Raw genomic sequence first — 25168 nt, forward strand, 5'->3', positions numbered from 1 at the left:
ACATCAATATGAATTTCTGTACATTCATAATTTCTCTAAGGATTTCAACTGGACAAATTTTGCCTCATGCCTATAGGCTCTCTTTATGTTAATATTTCTAATAATAATAGTTATTTTCACTAGCTACTATTTATTGGAAGTCTACTACAAAACCTGAAATTGGTGGTTTCATGTGCTATTTCATTTAATCCTTACAATAAAGTTCTTACTTTGTTTGATAGATGGGTAGTCAAAGATAGAGTTTCTGTAACTTGTCCAAACTCCTCCTCTAAGGCACAGCAGGATTCAACACATTGGACTATTGAATTACAAATCTAGCTTTCCTTCTACTATGCCTTTTACTGTTGAAGAATTGTTGTATTTTCTGGCTATTAAACTATTAGGAGTTCAAAAGATAAAATTTATAATTTCAGAAACAAGCCTTATTATTAGAAAGAAAACTAATTTGTCTCCTGGTATTTATCTAATTTGGAAATTATCAGTTCACAAACATTATTGAGCCTTCTCAAAGGTTTATGCCTCCAGAATATCCTCCTTTTACTTACTACAGAATATGATGAATGGATTGCTCTTTTGCTTACTACAGAATTTTAATTACTACAGAATTAACTATGCGATATCATGCTCACATGTTTAGTGAGGATGGGGGAAAAGGGATATTATCATGGACTGTTAGTGAGCATGTAATTAGTACAGCCTCTTTGGAGGCCACTTTGGCAGTACCTGTCAGAATTAAAATGTGCATACATTTTCTAGGAATTTCATATCTAGAAATTTATCTGACTGATAAATTCGCACTTGTGTGCAGAGGTGCAAACACACACACGTGTATTGGCGGGGAATTGGTTGGTGAGACTAAACTGCAGCACATTAATACTGTTCAGCTACTAGAGTGAAAGTAAGGGAAAATCTCTATGTACTGACAAGGCAAGATGCCCTTACGTGTTATATATGAAGAAGGCAAATTGTACGAGAGCCCCATTTGTGTACAAAGAAAAAGTGTGTGCTTACCCACTTAAAAAATAATTTTATATGTACAGAAAAAGTGTGGAAGATTATACTTCAGTTATCTATGATTGCCATGGCAGGGAGGTTTTTACTTTGTACACATTTATAATCTGAATTTTTTGTCATGAGGAAGTATCGCTTTTTGATTGACTAAAGATGTTAAAATATGCTCATGTAAAAGTTTTTCATGTTGTACAGTTTTAAAAAATACAGTGAAAAATGAGTAAAAGAAGTGCATATATCAGATGATGATGTGAACTGTCACAAAAGTACATTCATTATTGCTTTTCCACCTGAGTTTTATTTCTGTAAAATTATGAAAATGTACATTTTGGATGAAATTCTGGGGCAGGTTAACCTAGAAAGTACCTTTCCTTTTGTCTTGAGTTCCTGACCTCCTGCTAACCTTGTTTGCTTGGCGGTGCTCTAGGTCTTCAATAGAGAGGTGGGGATCGGTCCACCTAAGTCAGTACACTGAACATACAAAAGGCATGGATAACTGAGGGTTAACTATGTAATTGTACATTCTGAAATTTATTGTGGCATTATACTTGTTACTGGACTTCTTTTTTCTGAACTGCTGTTTCTCCAACTTTATTTTAAGGAATAAACATCATCCTGACCTTCGTCTCTGGGCTTGTTCTGGGAAGAGGAAAGATCAAGTAATTGCTGGGGTAGAAAAAAAACTAATGGTGCAAGACACAGTTAATGTGGAAGAAAAGAAGTATCATGTACAGAACCATAAGGAACCACCTCGTTTGCCCCTAAAAGTGGAGGGAACTTATATAACAAGTGAACACAGCTACCAAAAGCCACAAAGTTTTGGTCAAGACTGCAAAACTTTCGCAGACCCTGGGAGCTCAGATGATGATGATGTTAGTAGTTTTGAAGAAGAACAGGAATTTCACATGAGAGATAAAAACCGTTTACAATACCCAGTAAAAGAAGATGGAAAGCCCAGAAAGGTATAACTAGTTCATTTGTCTTTGCTTGGAAATACGATAGAACAAAAGAAAATTTTGTGAAATAAAACATACTGAGATTCCAGATGTTACTTACATTTCCAAGTTCACAAGTACCTTGTTAGGGTAAAGACATTTTTTGCTTTCGCTACAGGAAAACACTGGCCATTTGAACATTTAATTATCCCCTAATTCAGGAATGTAGTAATTCATTAAACTTTTGCCTTAACAAAAGTTTCAAGTTTATAAGTACACTTAGATGCCTCTAAAAACCATGAGCCAAATTTTTTTCCAAATGAGAATGTCTACGTGTGAAAACATGAAAGTGCATGTGGGTGTGTATATATTAATATAATTTGTGTTCCTTTTGTATGTGTTTTAGATAAAAAGTGGCGCTTTTTATCTAAAAAATCATCTTTTTAAAAGTTATAGCGTATTTGTATATGCATATCAATCACATTATGCACTAAGTTGAATTCTTATAGCTCTGTGTACATTGAATATTTGTAAACTTATTTCTTGTTCACAACTTAGAGATGTCATGCCTTCATTTTTAATTGATTTTTCAATTAGCAATACTGCTTTAAAATTAGTTCTTTATTTTTCTGGCCTCTTTTATCAAGTAAGTTCTATAAATAAATACTTAACTGAATTTGAAAAGCTTATGGTACCCAACATTTCGTGGTAAATTATTTTGTCAAATTAATATCCCTCTTATGAAATGAGTTATCGCTGGTGAAACTGAGGTCAGATTTTGTGTGTGTGTTAAGCAGTCTGCACTTTTTAAGTTTTTAAGGGATTTTTCTCTTCCCCTCACCTCATTGATTTAGCTGCAATAATAAAGTCCAGTCTGCAGTTAATTATGCTTTATACTAGCCTTTGCCAACTATCTTAATTTTTTTCCATCATTGCTTTTTGCCTTCACTCCACTTGTGACACGGCTTAGATTAACTGAGGAAGGGGTCAGTCTAAATTAGCTGGGCTTTCTAGTTACAGAATATAATTAGCTCCTTCATTTTTTCAGCAGGTTTTATTGAAGGCCTTCTACCCTGTGTAGCACTCTGCTAGGCATTGTGAAGAGACATAGCAGGCATGTCTGCTTTTCAGGACCATCAGATGTAATTTAGTTATGTGCTAGTACTTCCTTTACGAATATTCTGGGAGTCAGGTTGGATTTTACCTATCATTGTGGGTAGTGATGTTTTTAATGCATCTTTCCCTTTATGACATTACATTTCATCCAATTCTTTGTTTTTTCTGTTGGCTCTTTGGAGAAGAATTCAGCTGAAAGGAATACAGTATTTGTTTATAATGATAAAAAGGGCACTGAAGACCCGGGAGACTCACATCTTCAGTGGCAACTCAATCTCCTTACACACATAGAGAATGTGCAGAATGAAGTCACCAGCAGGATGGACCTGATAGAAAAAGAAGTTGATGGTAATTTAAGAAAGAATTGAAATACAATTGCTGTAGTCTGTAAAGTGTGTTTATTGTACTTTTGAATAATTTAATTGAAGTTATTTGAAGTTTTTAAAATTATGGGACAAAAACTACAGATGCTGTCCAGGCTGATGGAGCTTTGCTGCTCCCTTTACATTGTATTTAACACATCTGGCATTTAGGGTCTTTTAGTCTCAAGACAATATGACTGGATATTTTAGGGATTTTGTTTTTTAAGATGGATATTTATTAAATATTGCCTACCTGCCAGGCTCAGTATATACCATATGGAATATTTATTATTTAATGAAAAACAATAATATTATTATTCACTGAATAATATTATTCAATAAATTATTATTCAATAAATAATATTCAGTGAATATTTTCATTGAACTGTGTTTTTTTTTGGAAGTCAGCATAAGGACTTTAAGCATATTTGAAATGTGGGGGAAAACATTTTGTTTTCACTTTGGACAGTGTTTGTTAAGTGAAATTAATAACAAAGAAGTCCTGCAAGTTTAAGTAGATAAAGCTTAAGTTTGCATACACATTTTCAAATGTTTTCTTTTATATTTAAAAATTTTATTGCACCGGAGCCCTAAGGAGTGGACAGGAAAAATGTTATCCCCATTTTATAGTTGAGAAAATAGAGTACTTTAGATTACTCAATTCCTAATCTAGTGTTTTCCTATGCTTTTTGACTGCATTTTTTTAACCTCATAGATTGTATCTCCTGCCCACCCCCCCCCCTTTTTTTATTTGCGAAAGTATGTGCTACTTTCATCCCCCGGTAAGTTAGAGTTTCTACTGCTTCGTTTTTCCCTGTGAAAAGAAGAAATGGAAACCCATTTCAGAAGCATCTTCTGTTTGGTTATAAGCCAGTTGTAGAGTTAGTTTAGTTAGTTTTAAGTAGATTTTTTTAATATATAAATTTATTTTATTTATTTATTTTGGCTGCGTTGGGTCTTCATTGCTGTGCGCGGGCTTTCTCTAGTTGAGGGGAGTGGGGGCTGCTCTTTGTTGTGGTGCGCAGGCTTCTCATTGCGGTGGCTTCTCTTGTTGCGGAGCATGGGCTCTAGGCGCGCTTCAGTAGTTGTGGCTCGTGGGCTCAGTAGTTGTGGTGCATGGGCTTAGTTGCTCTGCGGCATGTGGGATCTTCCTGTACCAGGGCTCGAACCCGTGTCTCCTGTATTGGCAGGCGGATTCTTAACCACTGTGCCACCAGGGAAGCCCTTAAGTAGATTTTTGAAGAAGAAGAAAATGCAACTTGATGCTATCCCCTATTATTATTAATAAAAAGTATAGAATGTAATTAATTGCATTCTGCCTGAACTTCTAATATGCTTCTTTTTTTTTTTAAAGTACTGATAAAATAGTGGGAATGAAAGGACACTAAGAAATTTCTACCTCCTTTCCTTTGTTAAAAAGAACTTCTAGATTTAAAAAAATGGTTAGAGTAGCTAAGTTTCATTTAAAATGGAGATGATTTAAGCCTAAATTAATAGAAAGCTTGAGCAGGAACAGGGAATGTTGTTTCCTGTTCCAGAAGAGAGTAAAGGAGACACTCAAAATGCAGTTACTTTTTATCTTTAAAAGGAAAAATTACCTAAAATGACGACAGGTAGAACAACAGATAAAGATTACTGAGAGGGGCTAGAACTCTTGTGGGATGAGGCGTAGAGGATGCTTAACTGCTCAGAAGTGACTTCTGTAGATTGGCTTTCTAGGGAAAGGGAAGTGAACTCTTTCTCCATCACTTTTTCAGCCTTCTAATTATACCATTTTTTGACTGTGTTTCCAGTTGCCGTTTAAATGTGTTTGTTCTTCTCTTCTCTCTTTTAGTTCTGGAAAGCTGGCTTGATTTCACAGGGGAGTTGGAGCCACCTGATCCTCTCACGAGGCTGCCCCAACTTAAACGCCACATCAAACAGCTCCTAATGGACATGGGCAAAGTACAACAAATAGCAACTCTCTGCTCTGTATGACAGCAGTGAACACCTAATGCAAAGAATGTGGCTCTGTTCAGTCGACTAATTTTTATTATCCACACGGCTGCTAAGTGGATAGTTAAAAAGCTTAGTGATGTTTGGTCATTTACTGATTTGTGACATCAATAGGATGGCACCTTGGAAAGGAAAATGAAGAACAACTTTATCAAGGAAGCTAATATTAAAAAAATTTATGAGCTAGATACAAATGATGATGTGTCATATGCCAAGGATCAGTGGAGGTAGAACATAATCTGTGCTGAGGGAATCAGATTGGCAGGATTTTTGAATAGTTGCTAACATGAAGCTCGAGATACCTGTAGAAAGAAATATGGTGTATTACATAGTTTTTAGTAGAAAGATCTATGTTTATAAACCAACATTTGGCCCAAACCAAAATTGTAGAGGAAATTTAAATTCTGGAGAGTTCTATAAGCTTGTTGTAAGAACTGTCTTCTCTGCAGTTGATCTACCTGCACCGAAGTTTAGAATATTGAAACTTTTATAGGATCATGAGCTGTTTCTTAGGTGATGAATGTCCTTAATCAGAAAACTGACAGTAGAAGTCTCACTTCTGAGGAAAACAGTTGTGGAATTCTTACTTCATTATGAATATATTGTAAAAACAAACAACAAAATAATTGGAGTTTATTGCTGGCATTAAGCTCACTGTAAAACACAGAATGGCTCGCAGAAGGGTCAGTGTGCCAAATGATGATGATACTGCTGGAAAGAGAATTTTAAATCCTGTGGGAGTTCTCTCACCCAAGTCTTACATAATGCCATCAGCCCATCAGAAACGCATATATCACATATACTATATAGAGAATATATATGGTCAAATTTCAGTATTCAGGTTTCAACGTACAGTTTGATCCTGAGTATGCTTGGTATTTGCCTTCAGAAAAAAAGAAGTTGTAAATAACCTCAGCTGGGATGAGGAGTGACAAAAATATCAAAATAATTTGTGGCTGTGGATTTTTAACTGCTGGTAGTGGAATACTGGAAAAGCTTCATTTCTGAAGATGAATTTTATTTTTAAAAAATACATACGCACTCAAAACTCTTAGCTTTGATCACAAATGGACAGATTTCTGAAACCAAAGGCAACTCAGTTGCTGTGTCAGCTCTTGCTGGATTTCGAGCCCAGGCCCTCCCGTCTGCCAGTGCTCTTGTGAGTTGTGTGCTGCCCCCAGTGCTCTGCGTGCAGGTATGCGTTAAGTGTGTGTGCTTGTTTGAAACAAACACTCAACGTACATATGTACATAATCTACACATATTTATATCTACACATATCTAGTTTTATTACTATAGACTATAAGAACTGGTGGTTAACATGAAATGTTACCTTTTAACAGACTGTTTTTAAAAATTAAAAATGTATGTACAGGTTTTGAAACTTTTTTAAAAAGAGGAAAAAAGACTGTTAGGAGGCTATTTGATGACATATAACACTTGAATATTTTATGCCTCGTTCTGTTGATCAGTTCTAGCAATCTGTATAAATGCATTTTAGAACTGATGGACAGTAAACTTGAATTTATCTTTGATAAGAATACATGCCACTGTACATTCAGATATTATTTAAATTTGCAAACACACTGTTCTATATGTAAGGTACTGTATGTAAAACTCTTTATTAAAACAATTCCACATATCATAAAATTTCAGCTTGCCTTTTTGCAGCCTTATATTTTGATGTAAAGATGATTAAAAGAATGTGCAAAACAGTCATTAGACATTTTTATTGCCTTTTGACATTCTCCAACTTGACAAATGTGCCAAAGATCACAGACATAAAATACAGCCCTATGTATTACTTATGATACATTAACTTTGTCAAAAATCTTACTGAGAAATGAAAAGCTTTGGTAGAGGGATATGAGGTAGTTATTAAATTTGCATATTAAAGTAAAAATAATAGTGCCTATATTTCATGTGTGGAGTAAATTTGCTAATGTCTCTATTTCAAGTTTGATACTTTGCCTTTCATTTGTGTTTTAAAATAATGGCTCTAATCTTTTCCCTATTATGGTTAAATTCTAGACATTTAATTTATATCTTTTTTTTCAGAATGGAGCAAGTAGCATCCTTAACAGGCTGTGAATAGCGGTGTTGCCTAGATTCTTGTCACATGCACAGAGGACCCTTTGTACCCAGTGGCACTCATATTCTTAATCCCTGATGACCACAGTTAAGTTAATGTGCATTTGTTCTTGGAGTATCTCAAAATTAGATCACTTTATTTGTTAGCAGCCAGCAAACCAGAAGTTCAACTAATAATTAGAATATTGAATTTTTGCTCTACTTTTATGCATATGAATTGGGAGTCTGAATTTTTACTTTATATTTTTAAAGTAAATCTGTATCAAATTACTTGTATGCACATACCCACTTAATATAGAGTATATCAACAATTGGTTGAAGCCTTTTAGCAACTAGCAGGCCGAGTCATTCCTTATTTAGGAAAGTGAATTCATTTTTGAGAAGTAAGTCCATTGTGTGAGGTTTCAGATGAGTTTTCTTTCCACTTAGTCTTACTTAAAAAATGTGAGTATATATATTTAAATATAAGCAATAAACTAGAGAGGGTGTTTCTTGAAAAGATAACTTTTCATTGCTACCCAGACAGAATAGACTGACATTGGTGGGGAAGGATCCTTCTTAGTATGGTACTGATAAGTATAATTTGTACTTCTTCATACTCCTGTGTGTTTCTACTGACTTATTATTTTCAAACTTAAGAGTAATGCACACTTTCCTTAAAGGAAATTGATTATTCTCATAATTTCAGGTAAAATCCTTTTTCCTGACACTCACCTTATTTCCACTGACGTCCTCTCAGATGTTCATATTCTGTGTGTTCAAAATGAAGGAGCCCATTTCCCCTCCAGCCAACTGGGTCTCCTGCCAGTTTCACTCTCTCTGCTTTAATATCACCACCCTCAGCCCCGGCTTGAAACTTGCAGTCCCTCCCCCTTATCCATTTCTTCACTAGATGTGCTGGTTCCTTAAAATGGATGGTGTCATCTTCCTCCTTCTCAATCCCACCAGTAGTACACCGTCTTTTACAAAATCATGTCATGGAGGTATTACTGTGGGCTTAAGAAATTTTAATTTTCTCTTCATTCTGATTCATCAAAATGGTCACTGTCAAGTTAGGGGATTAACATTGAGTGACTGCTCTGTGCCAGGTATTGTACATGTTACCTGCAGCATCTAATTTCGTTCTTTTGTGGAAAGGTAAGACGGGATCATTTTTAAGATGGGGAAGCTGAGGTTTAGAAACATTTAGAGACTTGTCACATATTAGTGACAGGTTCAAGACGCAAACCCCGTGCTGTTTAAACTCATGTTCTTTTCCTAGCAGGTGTGTTTCACCTATTCTTGTCATTTGTGTTTTCTGATATCATTAGTGACTCCCTATTTCAAACCAAGTCAGGTGTGTGTAATCTGGATCTTTTGTATTTTACCTAACCGATTCTCAAATCCATTTAAATATAGCCTCACTGTTTAGATAGACTATGCTTGTTTCCATCTCTTGCCTTCATATTATTTTCCTCTTCTGGAAAATTCTTCTTTGTTTGTTGTGTCTCTATAAATGCAGACAGTTCTTCAGGTTTCAATTTCTCTCCCTAAGAGAAGCAGTCCATTGTTGAAGGCCTCTTATAGTATCCTGCGTTGTACTGACGTGCAGGAACCACGTCAGTGAATCATATATTTCCTGTAGTGGAGCAGGCGTGAGCTTTGCAATTCTCTCCTCAGATTTTCACTCTGGCGGTTTACCAGCAGTGATCTCTCTGAGCTTTGGTTTTCTTATGTATAAAATGGGAAGAATACTTAGGCTAGAACCTGGTTTTGCGAGTTAAATGAAGCAAATAAAGTACTTAAATTACAAAGTTGAAAATTAAATATAGGGGACACATTGAATGATTGAATGCCATCTGTGTGCCAGCCATTAAGTCATATGGTTGGTTATGGAGTTAATGTTAATGGAACCACAGTCTACAGGCTAACGGAAACATTAAAAAAATTTTTTTTCAACGAGATAGGTGATAGCAAAGAGTATAAGGAACCACAGAGGCAAAAGAAAGGAAAGATAACTAGACTTGTATGTAGGTGGAGAGGTTTGGGGGACATAGAATATATATGTTAATTAAAGTGGTGGTCTTTGAATGTTTTTTGACTGTGACCTCTCTGTAGGAATTTTGAAAAATTGTAATTCATTTCTGGTACCTGGAGATCTGGAGACAAGACTTAAGTGTATTTTGTTTATTTAAGAGGAAGTTGGAGTGAGTCATCTAAGGAAGTTGGAGTGAGGAAGGGGGAAAAGTAGGGAAGGGGAGGAAAAAGCCAAGGTAAATATGCACAGTTGAGAACAGTGCTATGGGCAGTGGGGCTTTGATTCTGCCATTTGAAATTGTTCATCATAAATGTAAACAGTTGCAAAGAGTGTGATTTCTAATTTATAAATATTGGCCTATTAAAATCAACCTGTTATCATTTTAAAATGTATACAATAGAATCGATACAATTTTGCTACTTACCAACATCTATTTTAAAAATACATGAGCAAGCTCTTCTTTAACATTTGAAAACTTTACAAATTTTATGTTCTGTTTTCTGCCTTTCCAGTTTGCTTCCTGATAGAATGTTATCTTCTTTTATACTTACAGGCCTTTGTCATCCTCTTGTACTTTTGTCCACATACACACAGAAAAGTAAATTGCATTTTTAAAACGTATTTATAGGCTTCTTAATAGAGTGTCAAAATACATGAAGCAAACACTAATATCGCTGAATAGAAAATAGAAAAATCTGCAATTATAGTTGAAGATTTTAGCCCTCCTTTAACACTAATTGATAGAACAAGTAGACAGAAAATCAGGATAGAAGACTTGAACAAAGATGAATACTCAACTTGACCTAATTGACATTGATAGAATGTTCCACCCAACAACGTGAGAATACAAATTTCCTCTTTAATACACATGGAACACTCAAAAAGATGGACTACATACTAGACTATAAAACAGCTCTCAACTCATTTAAAATTGAAATGCATAAAATGTTCTCCAACAATAATGGAATTAAACTGGAAATCAGTATTAGATAACTGAAAAAACCCCAAAGTGTTTGGAAATTATCACATACTTGTAAAACAATCCATGACTCAAAAAAGTTACAAGTAAAATTAGAAAATATTTTTAATTGAATGAAAATGAAAATACATCATGTTAAAATTTGTGGGATGCAGCTCAATATTAGAGGGAAATTTACAGTTTCAAATGCTTATAATAAAAAGCAAGGTACAGATTTTAACTAGACTTGTCATTTTGCAATATATACAAATATTGAATCTTATTGTACACCTGAAACTAATGTCAATTATACCTCAATTAAAAAAATAGACATTTTAAATACAAAAGGTACAAAATCACTGGTTTAAGATTAAAAAAAACTAGAAAAACAAACAAATTAAAACCAAAATAAATGGAAAAAGAAAGAAATGTGCTGAAATCAATGAAATACTAAATGGACGAATAGTAGGGAAGCATCAATATAAATGAAAAAGCTGATTCTTTGCACAGAACGATAAAATTGGTTAACTCCTACATAGACTGATCGGAAATTAGAATGGAAGCGGGAACATTAAAACATACAGTTTTTTTTAAAGGGTATTATGAAAAACCAGTGCCAATAAGTTTAACAGCTTACATGAAACAGAGAAATTCCTCAAAAGATACAAGTTAGCAAAACTGACTCAAGAAATTAAATAAATTGAATTTGAAATTGAAAATGTTCCCTCAGAACTCCAGGCCTTGTGCTCTATAGCCTGCAAGCCACAACTACTGAGCCTGCTTGCCACAGCTACTGAAACCCATGCGCCTAGAGCCCATGCTCCGCAACAAGAGAAGCCACTGCAGTGAGAAGCCCACGCACTGCAATGAAGAGTAGCTCCTGCTCGCTGCAACTAGAAAAAGCCTGTGCCTAGCAACGAAGACCCAATGCAGCTAAAAATAAACAAATTAAAAAAAAAAAAAGGACCCAATCCCTTCTTTAAAAAAAAAACCAAAAAACTCCAGGCTTAAATGTGACTTCTATCAAACATTTAAGGAAGAAAACTTGATTTTACACAAGCACTGACAGAAAATAGAGAAGAAAGGAACACTTGTTTCAAGACCAACTTTGACCTCATTCCAGAACCAGAAAAAAACACTGCAAGGAAAGGAAATTACAGACTAATACATATCCCTTTTGAACATAGACACAGTCCCCACAAAATATTAGCAATGTGAACCCAGTCATATACAATAAGGATAATATATCAAGATCAAGTTGGGTATTCCACAGGAATACCAATACAAGGAAACCAATAAAAAGTTGGTTTAATGTCAGTAAAATAATGAAATTATGTTAATCTCACTAAATTAAGATAAAGGTTTTCATAAATTTCAGCATCCATTCAAGATTAAAAACTACCAGAAAAGGAATAGAAAAGAATTTGCATAACAATAGAGGGCATCTATCAAGAAACTTAAACCTCATAATGGTAAATGAATACTTTTCTCTAAAATAAGGAACAAGTCCAGAATATCCACTATCACCATTATTATCCAACATCAATCTGGAGGTCCTGCTAGTGCAATATGGCACTGGACAATAAAGGAGGAAAAATAAAAGGCATAGCACTTGGAAAGGAAGAAGAAACATTTGCAGGTGACATGCTGTGTACCTGGAAAAGTCTAAGGAGCCTATCAAAATGCCACTAGAACTAATGTTTCTGTACATTAGCAAGGAGATATTGGAAGTTAGAATTTTTTAAATGCCATTTTCAATAGCATAAAAAAAAATACTTAACAGTAAATCTGAAAACATGCAGAACCTGTACAGAGAAAACTACAAAACAATGCCTAGAATAAAGAGATAAATGAATAGAAAGATACACTAAGAACATGGATTGGAAGACACAGTACTGTTAACATTTGTCAGTTCTCCCAAAATGGATTGATAGATATAATGCAATCCCGAGTAAAATCCCAGCAGACTTTTTGAAATAGAAATTAGTGAACTGATTCTAAATTTTATATGGAAATGTAAAGGACCTAGAATGCCCTGAACAATTTTGAAAAGGAAGAACTAAAGTTGAGGGACATATAATTTCTGATTTGGTGGCTTAATAAGCTATAGTAGCCAAGACAGTATAGAAGTAGCATAAAGATAGAGATGTAGATTGATAGTACAGAATAGGGAATCTAGAAATCAACCTAAAAAAATATGGTCAGTTGAATGAAGGAGAGTTCTTGTTGTTCCACATCCTTCCTTGCCAGTGTTTATTTGGTGTTTGCCAATGTTTTGGATGTTAACCATTTTAATAGGTGTGAAGTGATCCATCCTTTTAATTTGCAAGTAGATATCCAATTGCTCCAGTGCCTTTTGTTAAAAATATTATTTTCCCTTTGAATTACCTAGGTCCCTTTGTCAAAAATCAATTGACCATAATTATGTAGGTTTATTTCCATACTCTTCCCATTGATCTATATGTCCTTATGCAAATGTCACACTATCTTGATTACTGTAGCTTAAGAGTAAGGTTTGGAATCAATTGGATGGTGTAATTCCTTTAATTATGTTCTTTCTTACCTGTTTTTGCCAACTTTGGTTTTTTTGCATTTCTATAAAAGTTTTAGGATCAGATTTGTTACCTTCTTTTAAAAACCTGCTGGAATTTTGACAGGAACTGCACAGAATCTACAGATCAGTTACCATTCTAACACTATTGAGTCTTTTGATCCAAGAGCATGCTGTGTTTCTCCATGTGTTTAGGATTTCTGTACTTTTTTTCAGCAAAATTTTGTAGTTTTCAGTGTTCAGATTTTGCACTTGTTAAGTTTATTTCTAAGTATTTTCTTCTTTTTGATGATATTGTAAATGGAACTGTTTTCTCAATTTTGTTTTCAGATGTTTAATTACTAGAATATAAATAAAATTGATTTTTTTATATCTTGTATCCTATGACATTGTCAAACTGACTTATTAATCCTAGAATTTTTGCATATTTCCAAATATTTTCTAGGGAGGAAACTAAGGAGACCTTATAGGTAAATGAAATGTAAGGAGATCAGGAGACTATTGAGAAGCTCCAACTTAAAGCCACAAATGGAGGGCTCACAGTAAGAGTGAGGGGGAACCACCCCTTTATAGGGGAGCAAAATTTGCCACCCCCAGATGTCTCTTCGGCAATGTGGGTTATTTTGAGCTGAAAACAATCAAGGCCCAAAAGACTCAGGAAGAAACTTTGAGCTTCCTCGTAACTGCCTAAGAGAATTTAGATACAGGGCTTGTTCCAGAACAGAGCTGTCACTGGAGATCTCTGCAAAGAATATGGGCTGAGTGGGGTGGGGGAGCTCAGCAGGGCCTGGAGATGAGAGTCCACTCTGGGTCTCATTGTCTCTGCTTGGCCCAGCAAGCATTTGTTTACCAAATATTTGCTTTTCCATCTCCATGCCAATTGCTTTCCTCCCCTTTGAAGTCCCAGATCGCTACCCCTAATATCCTTGTTTGTCTGTAGCTGAAGATAGTATTTAAGGTGAGGATTTAGGCCATTTGGGCACATTATTCAGTTCTTGTGGGTCTCTCCCATGTGTACGTTATTAAACTTTTGATTTTCCCCTGTTAATTTGTCTCATGTTGACTTAATTCTTGGACTAGCGAGAAGAAGCTAGAAGAGTAAAGGAAAATGTCTTCTCTCCAACACCTTGAATGGGCCATTGTGTGGGATGCTTACAGAAAATCTAGACAGATGTGAGAAGATTGGACCAGGAAGATCAGCACAGAATACTCCAAGTAATTTCAGTGAGTTTCAAGGTGAGGCAGCCACCTTCGTGCAGAGGTAGAAATACAGATAGTACTTATGCCCTGAGGAACATGCCTGAGAAATTTATCAAATGTTGACTCTGAAGTTAAGGCACACAGATAAGAAACCCATTGAAGGGAAGCCTGGCAGAACAAGACAGCATCCGTGTTTGGACGGCAGAATGCCTTGACTGTGACAGCAGAGGAAATGGCAGCAGACAAGATTGGGCTGAATAACTGATGCTCTGCCAGTCCCTGAGCTTCATGATTTTTATCTCTTCCAACTTGAGAGACCCAAAAGGACAAAACCTAGAGACATACATGAGACATAGATGTTAAATATATGTATTTTCCATAAGGAAAAGGGGAAAGAGAAACTCAAATCCAGTGAACAATACCAGTCAAAATGAACCAGAGAAGAGAAGTGCGTGACTTAAGAAGCTATTTAAAGCGTTAGAAAATAGGCTGAGCTTTCCTGAAAGCAAAAGGAGAGCCACCATGGAAATTAAAATGTCAGCATCATATTCCTCTGTTGCAGAAAATAATACAGCAAAACACATACTGCTCAAGACCTGAAGAGTTGAAAGTGAGGAGGAGCAGTGATTCAGGAGCATCAGCCTTCTGGCTGCAAACAAAGAAGAACAAAGAGTGTTGCTCATCACCCAGTTCTACGAGGATTAAGTTGTCAGGCACTGCAGTCAGTGACTCACTATGCACCCTGCGAGGAACTCAGGATGAAGAACAGAATGAGGCACTCTGTGCTTTGGGAAAACAGGCCCCTTAGATAAGGTAGTTAGATGTATATCTCAGGAAGAATTTTAATGAACCCAGATTCTTGCATCTTCCCGTACATAGAAAAGCACTAAATTATTAACTCAAGGTATCTGTTCTTTGTGACTAGCAGTAGTCTTTTATCAAGATGTATGCCTGCCTACATGTATTCCCTAGGCAAAAAGCATTTAGAAGCTGGTTTCTCCCCTACATCTTCAGAACTACTAAAAGGCCATCTCCCAGGCTACATTCCTCAGCAAGATTCCTGAATAAAAAAAACTCACAACTCTTACATTGGGCATTTTTCTTTCAGTTGACATGGTCCCACCAGTTCCATGGTGCCATGGACTTCAAAAGCTTCAATGAACTGAGAATGATTCTACAGCTGAAAAAAATGGTGATGAGGAGGAAACATTGCCAAGGCTAAGGTTTAAGAGGGTGGCAAAATTCCAGGACGGCAGTCAGCGTGGGACAAGGCTGTGAATGACTGCCCACCCAAGCTAGTGGATGAGGTATTGCCAGATAAACACCTGCCTTCAGTGCAGCACATTGGGCTTAAAGAGGAGATAGAAGTTGAGATTTTAAGTATGTTGACTGATGTCTGGTGCTCCCACCACTGGAAATTTCTCAGTTTTACAAGAAAAAGAACATTGAGTGCTTATTGTGTGCCAGGCCCTGCACTATGTATCTTATATTTATGTATTTAGTAATCACATCATCCTATGAGTTTGGGCACTAATAACATTACAACTTCGTAGATGGAAAAATTGGGGCATGGAGAGATCAAGTAGCTTGATGGCCATGCCATTGGTACTCTTGGTAGGATCTCATTGAGGTGGGAGTAGGACTACTCTGATGGATGATCTTTTCCTCTCCAAGACTTAACCATTCTGCTTTTAATGGTTAAGACTATTGGATTTATGGATGGAGGAGTATGTTAGAGAATTGTTAGAAGGTAAATGCCCTGCCTTGTTCTTGGTTTTCAGTCCATGAGAAGGGATTTTCCCCTAAGTGCTCTTGGTCTCTTATTCCACCCCTTACTTTTCCATGGATGTTGTTAGTTACCAGTTTGGCAGGTAACTTTCCCTTTTTTCTGATGTAAACATTGTGCTATAAATTTCCCTCTCAGTACTGCTTTAACTGTGTCCCACAAATTTTGATATGTTGTGTTTACATTTTCATTTACTTCAATATATTTTTAAATTTCCCTTGAGACTTCTTCTTTGACCCATGGATTATTTACAAGTCTGATGTTTAGTTGTTTGAAAATTTTGTTCAAAGAACTGTTGTCTTTCTGGCATTGATTTCTAGTTCATTTCCATTGTAGTCAGAGTATGACATCAAATCTTTCATATTTGTTGAGATTTGTTTTATGACCCAGGATATGATCTTAGTATATGCCCCACGGGTGTTGCGAAGAATGTGTATTCTGCTCTCGTGGGGTGGAGTGTTTTGTGAATGTTGATTAGATCCTCTGGTTGATGGTGCTGTTGAGTTCTTCTGTGTCCTTGATACATTTCTGTCTAGTTGTTCAGGTTGGGTCATTTTTATTGTTCTGTCTTCAAGTTCATGAATTCTTTGCTCTGTTCCTTCTACTTTATTGTTTAACCCGTATATAAAGTTTTTAAATTTTGGTTATTTTATTTTTTAGCTCTAAAATTTCCATATGGTTCTTTTTTACATCTTCTGTTTCTTTGTTCGTGACTATGCCTTTACTGAAACTGTCTATAGTTTCACTTGTTTTGAGTATGTTCATGATTGTTCGTTGAAGCATTTTTATGATGACTGCTTTAAAATTCTTTTAAAATAATTTTAATATCTGTATCATCTTGGTATTGGCATTTGCTGACTGTCATTTCTCATTCTAGTTGATATTTTCCTGATTCTTGGTAGGATGAGTGATTTTTGGTTAAAACCTGGACAGTTCGGGTGTGTGTTAAGAAAATCTAGATCTTATTAAATCTTCTGTTTTAGTAGAACTCTTGATATCACTGAGGTGGGAGAAAAGGGACACCACCTCATTGCTGTTCGTAAGGATAGATGTCCAAATTCTTGCTCCATCTCCATTGCCCCCTGACAGATATCGGTTGGTTGGGTGTGGGAGTTTAGGCTCCCCTGTCGGTCAATGCTGATGCAACCCTAGCTGGGAGGTTTGGCATCCTTACTGTTGCTGGCTGGGAGTGGGTGGAAGTTCAGGCTGCCCATGTGGTCTCTACTGACCCCACAGAGAGAAGGGGCTCATTCCAGCCCAACTGGGGTAAAAATTCTGGCTTCTCACATGGCCTTTCAGTCACCACCCTGGTGGGGGCTTGGAGAGCCTCCTTAACTTGGCAAGGGTGGAATTCCCAAGTCTCCCCCGCTGGCTTTTGCTGGCATGGGTTGGGGTGGAGCCACAGTGTTTTCCTGTGAGGGTTGCTGGAATAGAGCAATTATTGTCTAAAAGTTTTCTGTCTTGCCAGGCTCCCCTTTCCTGGACCTTTGGCTCGAAAAGCTTTTCTCGGGGCTTTTTTGGGGGTCTGTGCTTATTGGCATTTCTGGTTGCTGTCTTCTCTAACACCCAGTCTGAGATACATGAGGCAAAATAACATTCAGGGAACTTGCTACCATATTGTTCCTCTGGTCCTGAGGTTGCTTGATGGCTGTCTTCTTCTATCCATCTTTTAGTGTCTTCTTCTGTTTGTGTTACATATAATATCCAGGGGTTTTAGATGTACTTAGCAGGAGCAATAGGGAAAAAATGTGTCTATTCCATCTTCTGGAAGCAGAAGTCTAGTTCCAGGAATTTTGATTATTGCTCTGGCAACCAAGGAGAAAGAGGAATGTGGCTTTGAGTCACTGGTTATGTGGGAGATGAGAGTAGCTGTCCAAGGCAGTGGCAGGGGACCCAGCAGCATGGCATCAAGCGGAGCTCTAGGAGAGATGGCTGGTAAGCAGTTCTCTGTGGTGGGCCAGAAAGAGCGGCATCTGATGTTTGTTTTGAAGCAATTTCCTCCTCTGGATTCCAATTATTCTCCATTTCCCCCAAATCCCCAGTAGGTGCTTATTATACCTAGCACCCTAGTCTTCAAGAATGAAGGAGATGAACGAGAAGACTAAGTGATTGAATTAGGATCGAGGAGGGAGGGAGAGGTGACAGGACCAGTGGTGAAGAGCCTGCCAGAGTGATGGAGGCCTGAGCCAGGAGCAGACTAGGGGAGACCAGACCAGGGCACTGCCACTCAGAGTTACCACAAAAGCTTGTACGTCCTCCCAGCTCAGGGGGAATCAGGTGAGAGCAGTGACAAGGAGCTGAGTCATCATGAGAAAGGGGTTTTCATGGTGAGGAGGCAGCGTCTTGGTGTGGTTCTCTCCAAGCTTACCGCTCCATCGCTTGGGTGGAGAGAAGCACCTCTCCTTCCAGGTATGCGTCATGCTGACTCTGAAGGAAGCCCATGTGGCTCTGGCTCACTGGCTGCACGCTTTCACCCTCATTGACTCCACTCTGTTGCTTGCCAGAGGCCAGACCAGCGAGAATGACTCAGCACACAGGCTGACCTGTGCAAGGTCCGTGCATGCGTGTTGGGGGTGGTAGGAAGCATGGTGAGTGGGGTTTCTGGTAGACCTCTAACCGTGATTTCAATGTTTTAGAAAACTCGTCTGCTTTAGAACACCTGGACCTGGAGAGATGGCAGGGGCTGCAGAAGGCTACGCTTATTATATTGTTATAGGGTCTCCATAGCATGTGTAGAACTACCCCGTGTAATGGGGATAGCAAGGGGCCACACGGGGGGAGTTCTAATTTTCCAGTAAATGCGAACACACCTTCTCAAATCACCTTTGCCTGAAATCTAAGTCTCGTTGTTAGTTATCTCCCTGACCCCACGGCCAAGTGCTCTTCAAGACCTGCCCACGCTTCCTTCTGAGCACCTGTGGAGGGAGCCTCCATCCCCTACCCCTTCCGGTGGAGAAGCAAACGGAGAAAACACACTGATGTGCAGGCTTCATGTGCAAGACACAGTTCCTGCTCTTTTTTGGTTGGCGACATCCGAAGTCCTGGGACAGAAGGGAGAGGAGGATAAATATGAATATGAATGTGTGTGTGCGTGTGTCTGGCTTCTCTCACTAAAATTCGTACAGTCTGTATTAATGGTTCTGCCTTTTTTGTCCTCTGCCATATCCTCATTGCCTAGAATACTGTCTGCTACACTTTTGGGCTCTAAAGAAACATTGTTGGAAGGAAAGAAGGAAGGGAGGGAGGGAGAGAGGAAGGAAGGAGGAAGGAAGGAGGGGGAAGGGAGGCGGGGTTGCCTTTCCTTCATGGTGGGCCTGAGCCCGTTGCCCAGAAAGCCGCAGAGCTTTGGCCTTTACCCCTGAAGATGAATTTTGAAGCCATGCCCCCCAGTTCTCCTCCCCGACAGCTGCACAAGATTCTCATCGCCCACTGGCCACATGAGTGTCCTCAGAGGGAGCAGACGCAGGTGGAGGACCTCCTCGTGGCCAGCAGAGAAAACAGGGCGGCGCTGCTTCACTGAGCGCCAGTGGCGGATGGGCTGGGGGCACCCCCGTCAGCTCTATAAAGGCTCCCTGGCCAGAGCCCAAGGAGGCAGCGGCTTCTACCTCTTCGTGCCTGGAAGGGCCCAGGAAAATGGCCCTGGCCCTGGCGGTCTTCAGTTTGCTGGGCTCAGCCTGCTTGGTGTCAGCCAACAGCTTTGGTGAGTTCCGAGCCTGAGGCCATGGAGCGTTGGGTCAGGAGGGAGCTCTCAGGCCAGCCCCTTGTTAGCCAGGATTTGCCCCAGGGCCTTGGAACCTCTGTGATCTCATTTAATCCTCACAGTGTCCCGAGTTCAGTTACTTGCTCTTCCCTTTTCAGATGAAGAGACAGAGGGTCTTGAGAGGGAAACTGGATGGTCTGAGGTCACGGAGTCAGTGATTTGTGGAGAGGAGATGGGAAACCAGATATTCCTTGTCGGATTCTAGCTCTCCCCCACCCCACCCTGTTGGCAAATTTTGGCATTGCTGTTGTTTTTTTTTATTCTCTTAGAGATCTCAAGTACTAGGTTATCCGTGTGGGATATTTGAGAAATAGCAGGTAGTGAAAAACACAAATCTACTGGTGGCATGAAATAGACCTAAGTTCTAGCTGCGGCTCAGCCACTTAGCCTGTGACTTCGGATAAGTCTCAGCTTGCTTCCTCGCTGGGAAAGTAAGCAGTTGTGACTGATTTCTGCATAAGCTCCTGCATGTTACACACATTCTCCATGGAAAATAAGACACATGGGAGTTATTTTGTATTCCCATGCGGGACCAGGAAGGTGCTCTGTCCGCAGGGAGTGCCTTGGTAAATTCAAGAGCATCTCCTTTATGGTGTTCTGACCTGACCCAGCTGCTCGCTGGGGGAACGTGCAATGCAAGGGTTCACTTTGAATCCTTCTCCTGCCAGCTGTATGATCTTGAACAGAGGATATTCCCTGCCCAAGTCTTAGGGCCACATGGGTAAGGTGGAGATAATGCCTCCCAGGGGATTACGGGAGCCAATGTCATACTTGGAAAAAGTGTGAGTAGCTGCAAAATTGCAAGTTAGAACATACTTGATGATGGTGCTGGAAATAAAACCCGGAAGAGCATCTGTGCCTTTAGGGAGCCCGTCTCTCTTACTGGAATCCAGACCAGCAACTCCTCTCTGATGAATCACTTCCTTTGTGCAGAGTACCAGGTGGACGCCCAGCCTCTCCGTCCGTGTGAGCAGCAGAGGGAGGCGGCCTTTCTGAAGGGAGCAGACTACGTTCCCCAGTGCGCTGAGGATGGCAGCTTCCAGTAAGGCTACTCCAGCCATGTGGACTCAGGGGCCTTGGAGGCCTTAAAGCACATCTCATTCCTGTCCCCCGTCCACCCTTCCCACCCTCCCTTTACTCTCCTCCTTGAACATGAGATGTGGCTACTGTCACCTGGAGGGTGCCTGCCACTGAGATCCTCAGACTAATCAACACTGAGTCATCTGACCCAGAGTGCCCCAACCCATGCTCCATTCCAGCCAGAACCAAGGATGCCCCCTCCTTTCCTGCCAAAGCTTTACTTTAAGAAGGGGCGCCGGGGTGGGGAGATCACATGACGGATGCTTTGGTGCCTCTTCTCCTCCCTGCATCCTCTTGATGAGTCAGAGGTGGAGGGAAGCAGGGGCCTCTGAACTCAGGTCAGTGGCTGCCTCCAAGCTGTGCTGAGTTCGGCCCTCTGGGCTGCATGACGCTGTCTCCCCACTGGGCTCCTCTCTGAAAGGGGTTTTTGGCTGCCCTCACAAGAACTTGGGGCCCGGGACTCTCTCCCGGGAGAGTGGAGTGATAACACACAGGAACCCTTTGCATGTGTTTCACTTTCCCCACGCTGTTCCAGCCACGTTTGAACAAGGGGAACTCCATCTCTAGGGCTGTGTTCTGGGAAACATCCCTGAGACATCCGTCACCCCCCACCCCAGCTCCATTTTATTCACAAGCTTGCTTTGTGTGCCTAACGAAGCGCTTACCTACTCTCGAGAGCGAAGGCCAGTGCAAAGGCCAGTCCCTGCTTGGAGCTCTGGGAATTCTGGAGCAGAGGGGTTAGGAGGATGGTTCACCTTTGCCGCCTTATTTAATCAGTATCTAGCTGTTCTCGTGTCTCTTTCCTGGCCACGTGCAGGTTCAAGCCAGCCCTGCTCCTCCTCAGAAGGTTTTGCATACGAAGTTCTCTTTACCTGGAACACCTTTTACCTTCTTAGGCCCCTGGTATAACACCTGTCCGCCCCTCCGCCTCAGTTTAGCCATCACTTCCCCTTGGAGACCCATGGAGCGCTTCCTGAGTAACCATAACCCAGGCCACTGTCTGCCCACTTCTGGTCCACGTAAGGGGCACCTTTACCCTCTGCAGCCTCCATGGGGCAGGAGCGTGGACACCAGGGTGGCCTTTGCTACAGGGCTGGCAGACTGGCCTGGTGGAGAATGAATGTGCGGGGCTGTCACAGGTGTCAGCGCTTTCCCTTTCTCTAGTCACCTGCCCTGCTCCACACCAATCTCTTCCCAGTTTAAATGAATTAAGGCTTGGAGGGATGGAAAGGAAGAAGAAAGGTACCTACCTGACTGTGTCTCCTGCCCCCAGGACTGTCCAGTGCGGGAAGGATGGAGGCTCCTGCTGGTGTGTGGACGCCGACGGCAGGGAAGTGCCCGGCAGCCGGCAGCCTGGGCGGCCTGCATCCTGTAAGTTGGCGGGGGGACCCGCTGGGGACAACTCACATCCTGGGTAGAGCACTAGGCTTGGGTGTGTCAAGGGTGAGTCTCCCCATGGGCTGCTGGATCTTCCCCTTTGAATTCGACCCTATCTCCTACGGGACTGCTGTGAAAATCAACTTGACAAGTCATTTGTTTAGCTGTCGCCTCTGAATTCCCCCATGTGCCAGGCTCGGTGCCTGGTGCTAAGAAGGAAGCAACAGGGAGCAGACATCAAAGGTCTCTGAAACCAGAAAGCAGCCACGGGCACAGGAAGTGTTCTTTCACCTGGGGTGTTTCTAAAATTTGAGACTGAGGTGAAAACTTTCCTGTTAAAATGGTTGTTACGATGAGTAGTCAGAGAAAGCCCAGTCCCCATTTAAAGCATGTCACAGTTCAGCCTAAAACAAAGGTCAGTTTACACTGGTCATCTTAAAATTGTGAAACTGAGCTTGGAACCACTTATCCTTTAATGGAGCAAAGCTCTGTTTTGGGCACTGGTTTTGGGGGCCAGCATGCTGCTGGGTCCCATGCTCTCACTGAGTTCTTGTTCCTTGTCTGTAACAAGAATGTAGTATCTGCTATAGGATCAACTGTGATGGTTGAGAGGATTTAAAATGCACAGAAGACACCCGGCCCACAGTAGGTATTCAGTAGGAGCAGTAATCACTAACGTCACTAGTCCTCATGCACCTGAAGAAGACAGTTGTATTTTAATTCTGTAGATAACGTGAGTGGGGCACAGAGAGGTGACAGACTTCCTCAAGGTCACACAGCAAGTGTGCGGGGAAAGTTGAATTCAGACAAGCTGTCAACAGCCAGCCTGTGTACTCCATTCACACTGCACCTCTGCAGTGGCAGGGCTGTGGGGTGTCCCGGGGACCCATGGGACACGATGAAACCTGCCCTTCCAAGCTCGGTCCGCAGGATGTCAGGAGAAATCCTGGGATACAGAGTTGGGCAGTTGGAACGCTGGTCCTGAGGCTGTTGCCAGCTCATCAAGCACCCATGGGCTGTGGGAAGGACTGCCCTGCCTTCCCGCCTCTGGGGAGGGAGAAGGGTCCTCCTGGGTTACGACCCCTACGTCGTCCCTGCTGTCCTGCTCTGACGCCACTCTTTGTTGCCACAGGTCTGTCGTTCTGCCAGCTGCAGAAGCAGCAGATCTTACTGAGCAGCTACATCAACAGCACGGCCACATCCTACCTCCCTCAGTGTCAGGATTCGGGGGATTACGAGCCCGTGCAGTGCGACCTGCGACGGGAGCAGTGCTGGTGTGTGGACACGGAAGGGATGGAGGTGTACGGGACCCGCCAGCGAGGGAGGCCGACACAATGTAAGTCCCAGCGGCACCAGCACCCCATGAGGAGGTGGAGGCTGTGGGCGGCCTCCCATATCGGAACCAAAACGGGGTCAGGGCTCCCCGAGAAAAGGCAGAGGACCTGGCCCTCGACACAGAGAAGGAAGGGATTTTAGGAAGGTTTTATTCCTTCTGATAGTTCCATGTGGTGGACAGCAACATTCACCGGCTGATCATTAGAAGAGTAAGTAGGATTTCAAGGAGCATCTCCTGTCCCAGGCCTTAGTCCCTGTTTGGGATGCTGTCACGAGTGTCGTATGAACCCATGCACCTCCACTGCAGAAGCATACACACCTCCTTGTATGGGAGAATTAAAAATTGTTTTCTTGGAAATGTTTAGGTCCAGGGAGCTGTGAGATAAGAAATCGCCGTCTCCTCCATGGGGTGGGGGACAAGTCCCCGCCCCAGTGTTCTCCAGACGGAGCCTTCATGTCTGTGCAGTGCAAGTTCGTCAACACCACGGACATGATGATCTTCGACTTGGTCCACAGCTACAACAGGTAAGGGCTGCTGGGCCCCTGAGCGTGCTCGTCACGGGCCATCCCTTCCCATCTCCTGCCAAAGCTCCCGCTCGCTTTGGGACTGTATGCTGGGACGCGCGCGTGCTCACGCGCGTGTGTGTGTGTGAGACACGCAGCCCGTGGGAACGGACAGAGGCCTCACACTCCTTTGCTGTGACGGACTGAAGGGCTACAGCATTCCCCACAGAGCGGGCTGGCAATAGCCATTCAGATTAAAAACAGGCGAACCTTCTGGTCCGGCCAGCCCGTGGAGATGAAAACACCACAATGTGAAGATGTACGTTCTGGGAGGTCTACTGCATTGTTGTTTATTGTAGCCAAAAACTGGGAACAAAGTGGCTGACAACCCAAGGTGGATGGCTGGATAAATGTGTACCTGCCATAAATATTTCTGCAGCCTTTTAAAAAAAATGCAAATCAACAATTCCAGTTGATTCGGAGAGGATTCTGCAGCCCATTAAGATAATACGATACACAAGGTACAGATCATGTAAGAGGATTTAATTTTTAGAGAACAAACATCAGACAGGTCCCTTCATGTGCATATATGATTCTATATTACGTTCATATTATGTGATCGTGCTTGTGTCCATATAGGATTAGGTGGGTGCAGAGAAAAGCATGAATGAGCACATAGTGTGTGGTTATCACAGCCGCCTTGAGGGTCAGGTTGCTGTGGAGAAGGGAACCAGCGGAAAAGGAAAAATGATGGCTCCGTAAAAAACGTGGACCGTTTTTATAAATTGCATGTATGTTTGCACTTATCAATGAGTTTAAAGATTTAAATAACAAATATGAAAAGGGAGGTGCATCATAGATCTTGGCCCAAATAACTGGATAGCTTCTGGTTATTCAAGATGGCTACTCTATTACTGTAAAGGGCTCGCACAGACTTCAGATATAATTGAAACATTCTGAGTGAAAATAAATAAGAATATTAGTCTGTGAATACTGATAGGAATTCTCTTGGAGAACCTGAGCCTTTATGTGGCTGGCTTTCAAAACAACAAGTTTCTTTCCCTATGAGAGAGAGGGATGTGCCGGGAGA

The 25168-nt window shown here is 40.9% G+C and overlaps 2 protein-coding genes across 11 annotated transcripts in view; both read left to right on the forward strand.

Annotated features, from left to right (window-relative positions):
* PHF20L1 (PHD finger protein 20 like 1) overlaps window positions 1–7069 on the forward strand; it is a 78458-nt gene extending 71389 nt beyond the window's left edge. For 7 of the 10 annotated variants that reach the window (XM_059995211.1, XM_059995214.1, XM_059995215.1 and 4 more), the window contains 3 exons: window positions 1613–1973; window positions 3245–3410; window positions 5259–7069. In XM_059995211.1, coding sequence (XP_059851194.1) covers window positions 1613–1973; window positions 3245–3410; window positions 5259–5401 — 670 coding nt within the window. In that variant the 3' untranslated portion in view covers window positions 5402–7069. The remainder of the gene's footprint in view (window positions 1–1612; window positions 1974–3244; window positions 3411–5258) is intronic. The other 3 variants (XM_059995213.1, XM_059995217.1, XM_059995220.1) reach the window with 1 other exon arrangement.
* Window positions 7070–19655: 12586 nt separating this feature from the next.
* Window positions 19656–25168, forward strand: part of TG (thyroglobulin) — a 241949-nt gene continuing 236436 nt past the window's right edge. The window contains exons 1-5 of the mRNA XM_060035310.1: window positions 19656–19722; window positions 20716–20824; window positions 22136–22233; window positions 23372–23575; window positions 23940–24099. Of these exons, the coding sequence (XP_059891293.1) occupies window positions 19656–19722; window positions 20716–20824; window positions 22136–22233; window positions 23372–23575; window positions 23940–24099 (638 nt within the window). The remainder of the gene's footprint in view (window positions 19723–20715; window positions 20825–22135; window positions 22234–23371; window positions 23576–23939; window positions 24100–25168) is intronic.

This window comes from Delphinus delphis, chromosome 17 (genome assembly GCF_949987515.2).
Source record: "Delphinus delphis chromosome 17, mDelDel1.2, whole genome shotgun sequence".
NCBI classification, from domain to species: Eukaryota; Metazoa; Chordata; class Mammalia; order Artiodactyla; family Delphinidae; genus Delphinus; species Delphinus delphis.